At 39.3% G+C, this 14,888-nt stretch overlaps 1 protein-coding gene across 6 annotated transcripts in view; it reads left to right on the top strand.

The window, feature by feature from the left end:
* The window catches only part of NUMB (NUMB endocytic adaptor protein), a 498,823-nt gene that overhangs the window by 289,426 nt on the left and 194,509 nt on the right, over nucleotides 1-14,888 (top strand). For all 6 annotated transcript variants that reach the window (XM_053697790.1, XM_053697791.1, XM_053697786.1 and 3 more), the window contains one exon: nucleotides 2,147-2,221. In XM_053697790.1, the coding sequence (XP_053553765.1) occupies nucleotides 2,147-2,221 (75 nt within the window). The remainder of the gene's footprint in view (nucleotides 1-2,146; nucleotides 2,222-14,888) is intronic.

The following is a 14,888-nucleotide window of genomic DNA, read 5'->3' as shown; positions in this document are numbered from 1 at the left end:
TAAGATAAGGTTTCATCACAGCTGTAAAGACACAGAGGTCAGTTGTGCTCTGATGTCTATCTAGGAAGAGGATTATTTTACAGCCGTTCACTTGAAATGAAAAAGCCTAAATATGGATTAAGATAGTTTTTGTAGGTTCCCATAGAAATGATCAAGGACATAAAGTAACGTAACTTACCTTACATCTCACAAACGTACACAGAAACTGCCTGATTCATCCTGTTTGGTTAAAGTCACCCAGTTAATATGTTCAGCTCATGTAATCTAACATTCCCCAGAGCACAGAGAGTTTATTTCAAAATAATGAGGATTCTTAATTTCATTTCATTTTACAATACTAATTCTTGAAAATAAGGAAAAACAATGTTGTTAAAAGGAGATCTTAATCAGGTGGTATTTTTAACAGCTTCCCCTCTTTATTTTCAAATAACTTTATTTTATCATCAATGATTTATGCCACATAAGATGACTCCTCTGTTCTGAAGTGGCAGATACAAACTCTGCAACAGTTGTAAGCACTAGAACTACCCTTTTTGTGTGGAATAGTATCTTTTTAAAAAAAAAAAAAAAAGTCTGTGTGTATTAATATTGCACACTCTGTGGCTCCGAATCTGTTGGTACATGATAGTGGTCCGTGTACCTTTTTAAAGTCTAAAATAAAATAAAGTCTGCTCTTTATGCAGGCTTAGCCCATTTAAATCGGCACATTCCTAAGATCAATAGTTTATGGTTTAATGATTTAAATATGCTATTTCAAATACAAAAACACAAATGATCAATTGCCCATACATTTAATACTCTGCTGCTGAAATTCAATGTCCTTTTAAAAATAACTAATTATCATCCTGTGTACCAAGTCATGCTGACTTCATATTACATGCATCTCATTAAGCTAATACGTAACATAAGACATTTTACACATCATGTTCGCTGTCTTTATTTTACCTTGGCCCATGCCATATATTGTTTTTCAGGGAAAAGGCTTAAAACATAGTGGACTGATCTCTATTAATTAAAAAAATAACACACTTTCCTATCAAAAAGGCTTAAGTCAATATTCAAATTATTCTAATGCTTAAATTCTAAAGTTAGTTTCTACTGGTAGGTATAAAGAGAAAGCCATGAAAAATATACAGCTCATTATTCATGACAACAGAAGGAATTTAGGTATCACTGATAATGCTATGGTGATTGTCCTATGCACCCTGTTAAAAAATGGCACTTGGGCATCCTATTCAGATTACTGTGTACAATTACAATATAGCAAATCACTTTTTACTTATCCTAATACGCACACATAAGTTCACCATAAAAAGTAATTGCAGTTGTTTGTTCAATTCTGAATTCATCACAAAATTCAATTTTATTTATTCACCTACTATATCTGTTGTTATGTATTAACAATTGTTGGCAACCTTCATTCATTACCCGGCATGTCCTATTTGGTTGTACAATTTATTGCACAAAATCAATAAAATATTGTTTTAAAAAAAAAAATTGTTGTTGATAGAGAATTGGCTCGCTGTGCAAAATAAAATAAAAAAGAGCAGTATATGTATATACTATTAAATCCACTGCTTAGTTATTTTTATTTATTTATTTTTTTATATGTATTTTCTGGCACAATAAAATGTGCCATTAATATATATTTATTCCCTTTCCTTAGAATTAAAGTTTTATGTTCTGCCTTCTATAATGAGCAAAATTATATCTGTAGGAACCAAATGTTCTTTGCCTAAATGCCATTTTAGAAGGGTGCTAATAAAAATAATTTCTTTGGATGAAACTGGTGGAGTAACTCCTTATGATGTGTGCTAGATTCAGACTATTTCTAGATTACATCCCTGAAAGAATTTAACGCAAGATTCTTTCCATTTCCAAAATAACTGTCTGGATGTGTTGAATGTTCCAGGTATAGATCCCTGCCCCAGGATTCTGTGTCACTTTTTCCTGCAGTATTTCTGAAATCCTTCCTTTTGCTTGGTATATGAAATAAGCATGGAGCTTGTGTAATGGCATTTGCTTTTGTGATCTTAGATCTCAATTGCTTCCGTTTCTGGTGATTCTCTGCAAACCATTTATAAATATTATAGCTTGTTGACAACCTGCTTGCAAATTATTCATTGTTTTCCCTATTTATTTAAAGACTGGCAAGAAAGCAATTAAAGCTGTACTGTGGGTTTCAGCTGATGGACTACGGGTTGTGGATGAAAAAACAAAGGTGAGCACAATTTCAATGGGCGATTTTTAAAGCTAATTAAGCGTACTGAGTTATTGCTTAGTTTTGTTTGCCTGTAAGCCAGTATTTGTGTGTTTGTTTTCTCTTGTTAAGTGTATCCAGTCCACGGATCATCCATTACTTGTGGGATATATTCCCTTCCCAACAGGAAGTTGCAAGAGGATCACCCACAGCAGAGCTGCTATATAGCTCCTCCCCTCACATGTCATATCCAGTCATTCTCTTGCAACCCTCAACATAGATGGAGGTCGTGAGAGGACTGTGGTGTTTTATGCTTAGTTTATTTCTTCAATCAAAAGTAATGTAAGTAAAGCCTTAAATGCAGTGAAAGCGACTGGTATCAGGCTTATTAATAGAAATATATGGCGTGCAGGTTTTCCTGCAATTAAGGTATGTGCAGTAAAATATTTTTCTAAGAAATGGAATTGACTAAGAAAATGCTGCTTATACCGAAGTAATGTAAGTAAAGCCTTAAATGCAGTGAAAGCGACTGGTATCAGGCTTATTAATAGAGATATATACTCTTTAAAAAATGTGTTTAAAAACGTTTGCTGGCATGTTTAATCGTGTTTTTTTTTTTTGTTTTTTTTTTTATATATATTTTTATTGAGGTTAAGATCACAATACAACATAACTGTGATACGTCAAAAAAGAAAGAGAAATGCATAAATACAGAAGAAAGACATTCACAATATACAGATCATAAAAAACATGTTATTATTTCTGTTGCATCACAAAATAAAAGAAAAAACAAAGAAAAAGAAGTAGTCTCAACCTCATTTTTTTTTTTTTTTTTTTTTTTTTTTTTTTTTTTCCCCTGGCTTCAGGGTATTCATATCGAGAAGAAGTAAAACATAGTGACATAGTGCTTATTCTTTTTCACGGAATATTAATGTAAATAAAACTTTCAGATGCAACATATACCATGATTTACCTTATTTTGTCATACTATATCTTATCTTTTGGAGACAAGTCATATTTGTCACTTTCTCCTTAGTATCACTCCCCCCCTCCCCCCCCCCCCCCCCCCCGCCCAGGAAGAAGAAAAAAAAAAAAAGGGAGGGGAACCCCCCGATAGAATCTACCAAACCCCCAATAGTACAAGTTCCAAATTTCTAAATGGGAAGATCAGATAATCTATTTCCACTGCCGAAAAAATCTTAATAAACAGAGACCATTTTGCAAAAAACTTCCTGATGTCCCCTTCGTTGTTCATATTGGTGTCTAACTGTTCTAATATACATTGTTTTTTTAGACAGTTTTTGATCTCCATAATCGTTGGTGTTGCAGTCGATTTCCATTTTTTAAGAATCAAATATCTGGCTGCAACCACTGTCGTGTTGATTAATTTATATTGAGGATGTAATTTTTCCTTGTCTTTTCTCAGGAAAACACTATAGCTCAGGGTTATTTCAAATGGAGGGATCTTTACTATGTTTTTTAACCAGTATTCTACTTTTTTCCAGAATTGACCCACTTTAGGGCAGCTCCATATCATATGAACCAAGTCCGCTGCGGGTTTTGAACATTTTGGACACTTATTAAATTTATTGTTCCCACATTTCAAGCCTTTCTCTGGGGTGAAATACGCCTTGTATAGCAGTTTAAATTGTGATTCCCTCCAGGTTGAGGATAATGTAATCTGAGCTATTCTTGTGATAGAGCCCTGTACCAGCTGAGCATCAGCATTGCTCTCTGGAATTGTAATTCCATTCAGCCGAGAGTTTTTCAAGATTTGATGTACCCTTGAGGGAAACTAGCATATAATAGCATGGTGAGATGGAGGACTGGCCATTTTTCACCATTTCTAACCACCCCTCCAATTTCCCCCACATCCATCCTCCATTTACCTCCCTCCTGAGTTCTGTTACAAAGTGTCTGGCCTGCAAGTAGGCAAAGAATTCTCTGTTGTAGATATCAAATTCCTGCCTGAGTGATTCATAAGTTTTAATCACTTGATTCTCTCTATCTATAAACTGAATAGCCCTATCCAATCCTACCATATGCCATCTTTGAAATGTAGCTGAATCTAGGCCAGCCGGAAATTTCGGGTTGCCCCGAAATGGAACAAACTTAGATGCATTACAATCTAATAATAGGAGCTTGCCCAATTTCCACCAACTTTGTATAGGGTTGTAAATTGTTTTAAATGATTTCAGCTCCTGCGGTATTGATTTGGATTTACAATGTATTAAGGCTACTGGAAGGAATGGGTAACAAATGTTATTCTCTAGGTCGTTGTTTGTTATATAGTCTTTGGAAAAAATCCAATCTGCCACAATACGTGCTAAATAAGCCATATTATACAGACGTACATCCGGCAGTGCAAAACCCCCTTGGTTTCTTGGTAGTTGTAATTTAAAAAAAGCAATTCTTGGTTTTTTGTTCTGCCACATGTATCTTCTCAATACCGCATTCAACTGCCGAATGTCTTTCCCTTTGAGAATTAATGGAACATTTTGGAGGATATATAGCAGTTTTGGCAGTAATACCATTTTGAACAGAGCTATCCTACCAGATATGGACAGAGGAAGACTTTGCCAGTTTGTTAAACTCTGTTTGATATCCTGCAATATTGGGGGAATATTTAATTCATAGAGCTTGTCTATATTAGATGGAATTAGGACACCTAGATATTAAAAGGCCTCTGACACTATCTTAAAGGGTATGTTTGATGGTGATTTTTAATTTTTTCTCAGCCATAGCATTTCTGATTTTGAAGTATTGACTTTATAGCCTGAAAAAGAACCAAATTGTTTGATGATCAGTATTAACTTTGGCAGGTTGTCTTTGATATTTGCTATGTAGAGAAGGATATCGTCTGCATATAATGCAATTTTGAGCTCCTTATTTCGTATTTTTATGCCTTCTAATTGATGTCTTACCATCATAGCTAAGGGCTCTATTGAAATGTCGAAAAGCAGGGGGGAGAGAGGACACCCCTGCCGAGTTCCCCTCTCCAGTATAATCTCTGGGGTAAGGGAACCATTAACCAGCAGTCTTGTAGATGGTTTGTTGTATAGATTTTTAATCAGTTGACAAAATTTACCTTCAAACCCAAATTTAATTAAGGACTCTGTTATATGATCATAATGAAACAAATCAAATGCTTTTTCCGCATCTATAGAAATGACTGCCTGGTCAGGGATGTCCTCCCCCCCATCCATGCCCACCCCCGTCTTAAAGTAGTCTACCGTCAACAGAACTTCTCTTATCTTTGCTGATGAGTTGCGTTTGTAAAGAAAACCTGCTTGATCTTTGTGTATAATAATAGGTAGGATAGATTGTAGTCTGTTTGCTAAGATAGATGTTAAAATCTTATAGTCTATGTTCAGTAGGGCTATGGGTCTGTATGACTCTTTTAAGGTAGGGTCTTTACCCTGTTTAGGTATTAATATTGTGTTTGATGCCGAGAAAGAGGGGGGAATTGGAAGCCCGTCTATGTATATTGCATTATATAGATTACAGAGATTTGGAACTATCGATGGCGAAAGAATTTTATAAAATTCATTTGGTAATGAATCTGGGCCGGGTGCCTTATCAGATGCAAGTTTGTTAATGACTTTCTCTGTTTCCAGCTCCGTGATAGGAGCGTTTAGGATCTCTAACTCTGCCCTTCCTAGAGATGGGGGTGTCAATTGTCTCCAGAATTGAGCAGATTGAGTCTTATCTGATTTTTTAGACGAATATATCTCCTGAAAATATGTGAACAAGAGGTCTGCTATCTCCTCTGACCTAGTTATTGTTTTGCCTTCCTGTTGGAGTGACTCAATCACGGTTGCTCCTTTTGATCCTTTTACTAAATTGGCCAGGAGCTTACCTGTTTTATTTCCAAATCTGTAAAGTTTGGCTTGGAGTTTTAATTCTTTTTGCGAAGCCTGGTAGGTTAAATACGTATCTCTCTCATTTTTAGCCTTTATATATTTAAGCCAATTAATCCTTGATTTATCTAAGAGATAGTGATTATAGGAGTTGATTAATGAACTAATCACTTCTTTCTCTCTGATTTTGATTTTTTTCTGAAGATTGGCTGTATAAGATATTATTTCACCCCTTAAAACAGCTTTTGCTGCCTCCCAAAATATCATAGGATGCCTACTATACTCAACATTATGCTCCACATATTCTTTAAATTTCAGATTGAGCCAATTTTTTAATTTTAAATCTTTTGATGGATAACTGGGGAAAAAAAACGTGCTTGTTTGCATCTCTTATCAGGTTCCTGAAACTGAAGAACAATGGGGGCATGGTCCGAGAGGGAGATAGGTAAGATCTCTGTCATTACTTTCCGCTCTAGGAGCTTAGTGTCCAATAAAAATAGGTCAATTCTGGAAAATGATTTATGGGCCCTAGATAAGCATGTAAAATTTCTTGTCTCTGGATTTTGCAGTCTCCAAATGTCTTTTACTGCCAAATTCTGTGTGATTTTTTTTAAAAATCTTGGTTTCCAAGTTATCTCTTTTATTTTTGAGTTGATTAGCAACTGATCTTAGTCTGTCTAGTGGATATTGTGGGGCCATGTTAAAATCACCCCCACATATCAAAAAACCTTCCTGGAATAACATAATTTTATTTAATAAGGAGTCCCAGAAGGATGAGTCTATCACATTAGGTGCGTATAGATTACATAGTGTGTATGTGGTTTTCGCCACCTTCATTTTTAACAGTATGAATCTCCCCTCTGGGTCTACCTTTGTACTAAGAATCTCTAAGCCATTGGCCATTATCTTTTTCCCCAAGAGTATGGCTACGCCTCTTTTCCTATTTAAACTAGGAGTGGCCAGTACCTCCTTTACCCAGGATTTCTTTAGTTTCCAAGTTTCCTCTATTTTTAAATGCGTTTCCTGGAGGAATACTATATCAGACTTTATTTTCCTCAATTGGTTTAAAATTGCTGTCCTTTTTATGGGGGATGTGAAAAAAAAATTTGGCAGAGGGGGGGGGGTCGGGACGCCAAGGGGAGAAAACCAAAGTTTTGAACCATTTCTTAACAATTATCAACTGTCTCACTTTTAATTTGAATATGTTAATTATTCAGAAATATTTAATTTAGCTAAGAGTTCTCTTGCCTCTTTAGCCGTCTCAGCATAGTAAATTTCATCCTTGTCCCATACTTTGAGCCTTGCTGGATAGATCAGGGTAGCCCGTATACCCAGGTTAATGAGTTTAGTGCATGTTGGGGATAACACCCTTCTCTTGGTTGCCGTTTCAACCGAGAAGTCTTGAAACATAAAGATACTAGAGTTCCCTAATGAAATGGGCTGGTTTTTACGGTAATATTGAAAAAGGGTGATTTTATCCTGGAAGTTCAGTAGTTTGACTATAATTGGTCTTGGCCTAGCTTTCTCTGTGTTGTCTGGGGCAGGTCTCCCTAATCTATGAGCTCTTTCAATAATAATTTTAGGATATGCAATTGGAATTTTGAGGAGTTGAACTAGTGTTTCAGAAATGAAGTTATTTAAATTATCATACTGCTTCTCTTCTGGTACTCCTATGATTCTAAAATTATTCCGTCTAGAACGGTTTTCTAAATCCTCAATTTTAAACTGAAGTTTTTCGATTGTTGCTTCATTAATTTTAGATTTTGTGGTATATGTGACCGTTAGATCTTCAAGATCTGAGACTCGTTGCTCAAGTTCTTGTACTCTGTTGGAGAACTGCCTAAGCTCTTGTGAAAGTGATCTCATATCTTGCTTGATCTCTGACCTCAGAGTGTCACACTTAGGGGCAAGTGCTTCTAAGATACTATCCACCAAGGCTTTGGTATTAGAGGGTTCGCTAGGGTATGAAGAATTGCTGGGAACTAGATTAGTATCCACTGAGGTGTTTATTGAGCTTTTTATTTTCTTATCTCTGTTTCTGTTTGCCATGGTTGGAGAGGGGGTTTTGCCGTGAATGTTTAGGAATTTATCCATGTGTGGTGAACCCACCTGTGATTTAGGACTGTGCTCTTGATTTTAGGTTTACCAAAGTGATAATATTAAGTGAGGGGGGGAAAAAAAAAAAAAAAAAAAAACCCACAGGGGAGTGATAGAAAAAAAAGGATGTGAGGATTTATGTGTGGTAGTGATAGTGCTGGGCAGTTGAGGGAAATAATAAAAGAAAAAAAAAATAATGTGAGAAAAATTCACGTGTTATTGATAGTGAACAAAATCCAATAAGTGATTAGTTGTGAGGCCACAACAAAAGTGACTCTGAGTTTAACCCCTTCTCTTCTCCTGGCTCTCTGTGTTCACACTTTGCTCTAAAAGCTTCTTCCACTTATGATATCCCTAGCCCCTGCTTTACTTCTAAGGTCTATTGCTTCCTTCGGCCAAGTTGACCCTTTGATTCAGTGGTTTAGTTAAGTTAATACAGACAGCGAAAAGGTGTTTAAATAATACGTGCAGTTTACAGCATTTTCCCCCTTTCCTACTCCTTCCCCTCCAAGGCTGCTTTGCTTTTGCTCCCTTTTACATATGGCTTACTGAATTATATTAATAACTTTTCTCCTGTTAAGTGTAGTCAGTCCACGGGTCATCCATTACTTATGGGATTATATCTCCTCCCTAACAGGAAGTGCAAGAGGATCACCCAAGCAGAGCTGCTATATAGCTCCTCCCCTCTACGTCATACCCAGTCATTCTCTTGCACCTAACTAATAGATAGGACGTGTGAGAGGACTGTGGTTGTTAAACTTAGTTTTTATTTCTTCAATCAAAAGTTTGTTATTTTAAACAGCACCGGAGTGTGTTGTTCTTTCTCAGGCAGCATTAGAAGAAGAATCTACCTGAGTTTGTGTATGATCTTAGCGGTCGTAACTAAGATCCATTTGCTGTTCTCGGCCATTCTGAGGAGTGAGGTAACTTCAGAACAGGGGACAGCGGGCAGGGTTCACCTGCAAGGAGGTATGTTGCAGTATATTATTTTCTAAGGAATGGAATTGACTGAGAAAATACTGCTGATACCGATGTAATGTAAGTGCAGCCTTAAATGCAGTAGTAGTGACTGGTATCAGGCTGATATGTATGTATGTTTACACTGAGGTATTTCTAGGGAATGGAACTTCACTAAGAAAATACTGTATACATTTAACTTATATTTGAGCCTCCACTGCAGTGAAAGCGACTAGCAGCAGGCTTATTAATAACATTTCATAATTTTATATTTAAAACGTTTACTGGCATGTTAATCGTTTTTCTCTGAGGTACTTGGTGATAAAACTTTATGGGCATTATTTTTCCACATGGCTGTCGTTTGTTTCTGAATAAAATCAGTTTTTATTGCTTTATTGCGCAGTAAAAATTCAGTCACAGTCTTCCTATTTCTTCCTCCATGATCCAGGACGTCTCTACAGAGCCCAGGGGTCTCCAAAACTAGTTTTGAGGGAGGTAATCACTCACAGCAGACCTGTGAGACTGTGTTTTGACTGTGATAAAAACGCTTATATTAAATTGTTATCCGTTTTTGGGTACTAAGGGGTTAATCATCCATTTGCTGGTGGGTGCAATCCTTTGCTAACTTAATGCATTTACTGTGAAAATTTGGTTGCTATAACTAATTTGGTTCATTGTTATTCAACTGTGACAGTTTTTTGTGCTTCTTAAAGGCACGGTAACGTTTTTTATATTGCTTGTAAATTTATTTGAAAAGTATTTTCCAAGCTTGCTAGTCTAATTGCTAGTTTGTTTAAACATGTCTGACACAGAGGAATCTCTTTGTGCAATATGTTTAAAGGCCAATGTGGAGCCCAATAGAAATTTGTGTACTAATTGCATTGATGCTACTTTAAATAAAAGCCAATCTGTACATGTAAAGAAAATTTCACCAGACAACGAGGGGGAAGTTATGCCGACTAACTCTCCTCACGTGTCAGTACCTTCGTCTCCCGCTCAGGAGGTGCGTGATATTGTGGCGCCAAGTACATCAGGGCGGCCCTTACAAATCACTTTGCAAGACATGGCTAATGTTATGACTGAAGCATTATCTAAATTGCCAGAATTTAGGGGTAAACGCGACCACTCTGGGGTGAGAACAGTGTGCGCTGATAATAATAGAGCCATGTCTGATACTGCGTCACAATTTGCAGAACATGAGGACGGAGAGCTTCATTCTGTGGGTGACGGATCTGATCCAAGTAAACTGGACTCAGACATTTCAAATTTTAAATTTAAGCTTGAGAACCTCCGTGTTTTACTAGGGGAGGTTTTAGCGGCTCTGAATGATTGTAACACGGTTGCAATTCCAGAGAAATTATGTAGGCTGGATAGATACTATGCGGTACCGGTGTGTACTGATGTATTTCCTATACCTAAGAGGCTTACAGAAATTATTTAACAAGGAGTGGGATAGACCTGGTGTGCCTTTTTCACCCCCTCCTATATTTAGAAAAATGTTTCCAATAGACGCCACCACACGGGACTTATGGCAGACGGTCCCTAAGGTGGAGGGAGCAGTTTCTACTCTGGCTAAGCGCATCACTATTCCGGTGGAGGATAGCTGTGCTTTTTCAGATCCAATGGATAAAAAGTTAGAGGGTTACCTTAAGAAAATGTTTGTTCAACAAGGTTTTATATTACAACCCCTTGCATGCATTGCGCCTGTCACGGCTGCGGCGGCATTCTGGTTTGAGTCTCTGGAAGAGACCATTAGCTCAGCTCCATTGGATGAGATTATAGACAAGCTTAGAGTCCTTAAGCTAGCTAATTCATTTATTTCTGATGCCGTAGTACACTTAACTAACCTTACGGCTAAGAACTCCGGATTCGCCATTCAAGCGCGCAGAGCGCTGTGGCTTAAATCCTGGTCAGCCGATGTGACTTCTAAATCTAAATTGCTTAACATACCTTTCAAAAGGCAAACATTATTCGGGCCCGGTTTGAAAGAAATTATCGCTGACATTACTGGAGGTAAGGGCCATGCCCTGCCTCAAGACAAAGCCAAACCAAGGGCTAAACAGTCTAATTTTCGTGCCTTTCGTAACTTCAAGGCAGGAGCAGCATCAACTTCCTCCGCTCCAAAACAGGAAGGAACTGTTGCTCGCTACAGACAGGGCTGGAAACCTAACCAGTCCTGGAACAAGGGCAAGCAGGCCAGAAAGCCTGCTGCCGCCCCTAAGACAGCATGAAGTGAGGGCCCCTGATCCGGAAACGGATCTAGTGGGGGGCAGACTTTCTCTCTTCGCCCAGGCTTGGGCAAGAGATGTCCAGGATCCCTGGGCGTTAGAGATCATATCTCAGGGATATCTTCTGGACTTCAAAGCTTCTCCTCCAAAAGGGAGATTTCATCTTTCAAGCTTGTCAGCAAACCAGATAAAGAAAGAGGCGTTTCTACGCTGTGTACAAGACCTTTTAATAATGGGAGTGATCCACCCAGTTCCGCGGTCGGAACAGGGACAAGGGTTTTACTCAAATCTGTTTGTGGTTCCCAAAAAAGAGGGAACCTTCAGACCAATCTTGGACTTAAAGATCCTAAACAAATTCCTAAGAGTTCCATCGTTCAAAATGGAAACTATTCGGACAATCTTACCTATGATCCAAAAGGGTCAGTACATGACCACAGTGGATTTAAAGGATGCCTACCTTCACATACCGATTCACAAAGATCATTATCGTTACCTAATTTTGCCTTCCTAAACAGGCATTACCAGTTTGTAGCTCTTCCCTTCGGGTTAGCTACGGCTCCAAGAATCTTTACAAAGGTACTGGGCTCTCTTCTGGCGGTACTAAGACCGCGAGAAATATCGGTAGCTCCGTACCTAGACGACATTCTGATACAAGCGTCAAGTTTCCAAACTGCCAAGTCTCATACAGAGTTAGTTCTGGCATTTCTAAGGTCGCATGGGTGGAAGGTGAACGTAGAAAAGAGTTCTCTATTGCCACTCACAAGAGTTCCCTTCTTGGGGACTCTTATAGATTCTGTAGAAATGAAAATTTACCTGACAGAGGACAGGTTAACAAAACTTCTAAATGCTTGCCGTGTCCTTCATTCCATTCAACACCCGTCAGTGGCTCAATGCATGGAGGTAATCGGCTTAATGGTAGCGGCAATGGACATAGTACCTTTTGCACGCCTGCATCTCAGACCACTGCAATTGTGCATGCTAAGTCAGTGGAATGGGGATTACTCAGATTTGTCCCCTATGCTGAATCTGGATCAAGAGACCAGAGATTCTCTTCTATGGTGGCTTTTTCGGCCACATCTGTCCAGGGGGATGCCCTTCAGCAGGCCAGATTGGACGATTGTAACAACAGACGCCAGCCTGCTAGGTTGGGGCGCTGTCTGGAATTCCCTGAAGGCTCAGGGATCATGGACTCAGGAGGAGAAACTCCTTCCAATAAACATTCTGGAATTAAGAGCGGTTTTCAATGCTCTTCTGGCTTGGCCTCAGTTAGCAACTCTGAGGTTCATCAGGTTCCAGTCGGACAACATCACGACGGTGGCTTACATCAACCATCAGGGAGGGACAAGGAGTTCCCTAGCGATGATGGAAGTCTCAAAGATAATTCGCTGGGCAGAGTCTCACTCTTGCCACCTGTCAGCGATCCACATCCCAGGCGTGGAGAACTGGGAGGCGGATTTCCTAAGTCGCCAGACTTTTCATCCGGGGGAGTGGGAACTTCACCCGGAGGTATTTGCCCAACTGCTTCGGCGTTGGGGCAATCCAGATCTGGATCTCATGGCGTCTCGCCAGAACGCCAAGCTTCCTTGTTACGGATCCAGGTCCAGGGACCCGGGAGCGGTACTGATAGATGCTCTGACAGCACCTTGGGTCTTCAACATGGCTTATGTGTTTCCACCCTTCCCGATGCTTCCTCGATTGATTGCCAGGATCAAACAGGAGAGAGCATCAGTGATTCTAATAGCGCCTGCGTGGCCACGCTGGACCTGGTATGCAGATCTAGTGGACATGTTGTCCTGTCCACCATGGTCTCTGCCTCTGAGACAGGACCTTCTGATTCAGGGTCCTTTCAAACATCCAAATCTAATTTCTCTGAGGCTGACTGCATGGAGATTGAACGCTTGATTCTATCAAAGCGTGGATTCTCGGAGTCAGTGATTGATACCTTAATACAGGCTAGGAAACCTGTTACCAGGAAAATTTACCATAAAATATGGCGTTAATACATGCATTGGTGCGAATCCAAGAGTTACTCATGGAGTAAGGTTAGGATTCCTAGGATATTGTCTTTTCTACAAGAAGGTTTAGAAAAGGGTTTATCTGCTAGTTCGTTAAAGGGACAGATCTCAGCTCTGTCCATCCTTTTACACAAGCGTCTGTCAGAAGTTCCAGACATTCAGGCTTTTTGTCAGGCTTTGGCCAGGATTAAGCCTGTGTTTAAAACTGTTGCTCCGCCGTGGAGCTTAAACTTAGTTCTTATCGTTTTACAGGGTGTTCCGTTTGAACCCCTTCATTCCTTTGATATCAAGCTGTTATCTTGGAAAGTTCTGTTTTTAATGGCTATTTCCTCGGCTCGAAGAGTCTCTGAGTTATCGGCCTTACATTGTGATTCTCCTTATCTGATTTTTCATTCAGACAAGGTAGTTCTGCGTACTAAACCTGGGTTCTTACCTAAGGTAGTCACTAACAGGAATATCAATCAAGAGATTGTTGTTCCATCATTGTGCCCTAATCCTTCTTCAAAGAAGGAACGACTTCTGCACAAGCTGGACGTCGTCCGTGCCCTGAAATTTTATTTGCAGGCAACTAAAGATTTTCGCCAAACTTCTTCCCTGTTTGTCGTTTATTCTGGACAGAGGAGAGGTCAAAAAGCTTCGGCTACCTCTCTCTCTTTCTGGCTTCGTAGCATAATACGTTTAGCCTATGAGACTGCTGGACAGCAGCCTCCTGAAAGAATTACAGCTCATTCTACTAGAGCTGTGGCTTCCACTTGGGCCTTTAAAAATGAGGCCTCTGTTGAACAGATTTGCAAGGCTGCAACTTGGTCTTCACTTCACACCTTTTCGAAATTTTACAAATTTGACACTTTTGCTTCTTCGGAGGCTGTTTTTGGGAGAAAGGTTCTTCAGGCAGTGGTTCCTTCCGTGTAAAGATCCTGCCTGTCCCTCCCGTCATCCGTGTACTTTTAGCTTTGGTATTGGTATCCCATAAGTAATGGATGACCCGTGGACTGACTACACTTAACAGGAGAAAACATAATTTATGCTTACCTGATAAATTCCTTTCTCCTGTAGTGTAGTCAGTCCACGGCCCGCCCTGTTTTTACGGCAGGTCTAAATTTTAAATTAAACTCCAGTCACCACTGCACCCTATAGTTTCTCCTTTCTCGTTTGGTTTCGGTCGAATGACTGGGTATGACGTAGAGGGGAGGAGCTATATAGCAGCTCTGCTTGGGTGATCCTCTTGCACTTCCTGTTAGGGAGGAGATATAATCCCATAAGTAATGGATGACCCGTGGACTGACTACACTACAGGAGAAAGGAATTTATCAGGTAAGCATAAATTATGTTTTTTAATCTATTATGAGCCTGGGCAGCTAGTTTTGCTGCAGTTCCTGATCTACTCTCTGTAACCTCTGCCAAAAATAGTAGGGAGCCTCAAAACTGAGCGTGTTGCAGCTCCTGTATCTATTTCACAGACTCAATAGAAATTAAATCTGGTGAATCAGACACCACTATTTTTGCTTAAATCGTGTTTTGTTTCAGACTA

The sequence above is a fragment of the Bombina bombina genome, chromosome 1 (assembly GCF_027579735.1).
Source record: "Bombina bombina isolate aBomBom1 chromosome 1, aBomBom1.pri, whole genome shotgun sequence".
NCBI classification, from domain to species: Eukaryota; Metazoa; Chordata; class Amphibia; order Anura; family Bombinatoridae; genus Bombina; species Bombina bombina.
The sequence above is the reverse complement of the archived record's forward strand: the minus strand, read 5'-3'. Positions and strand labels throughout refer to the sequence as shown.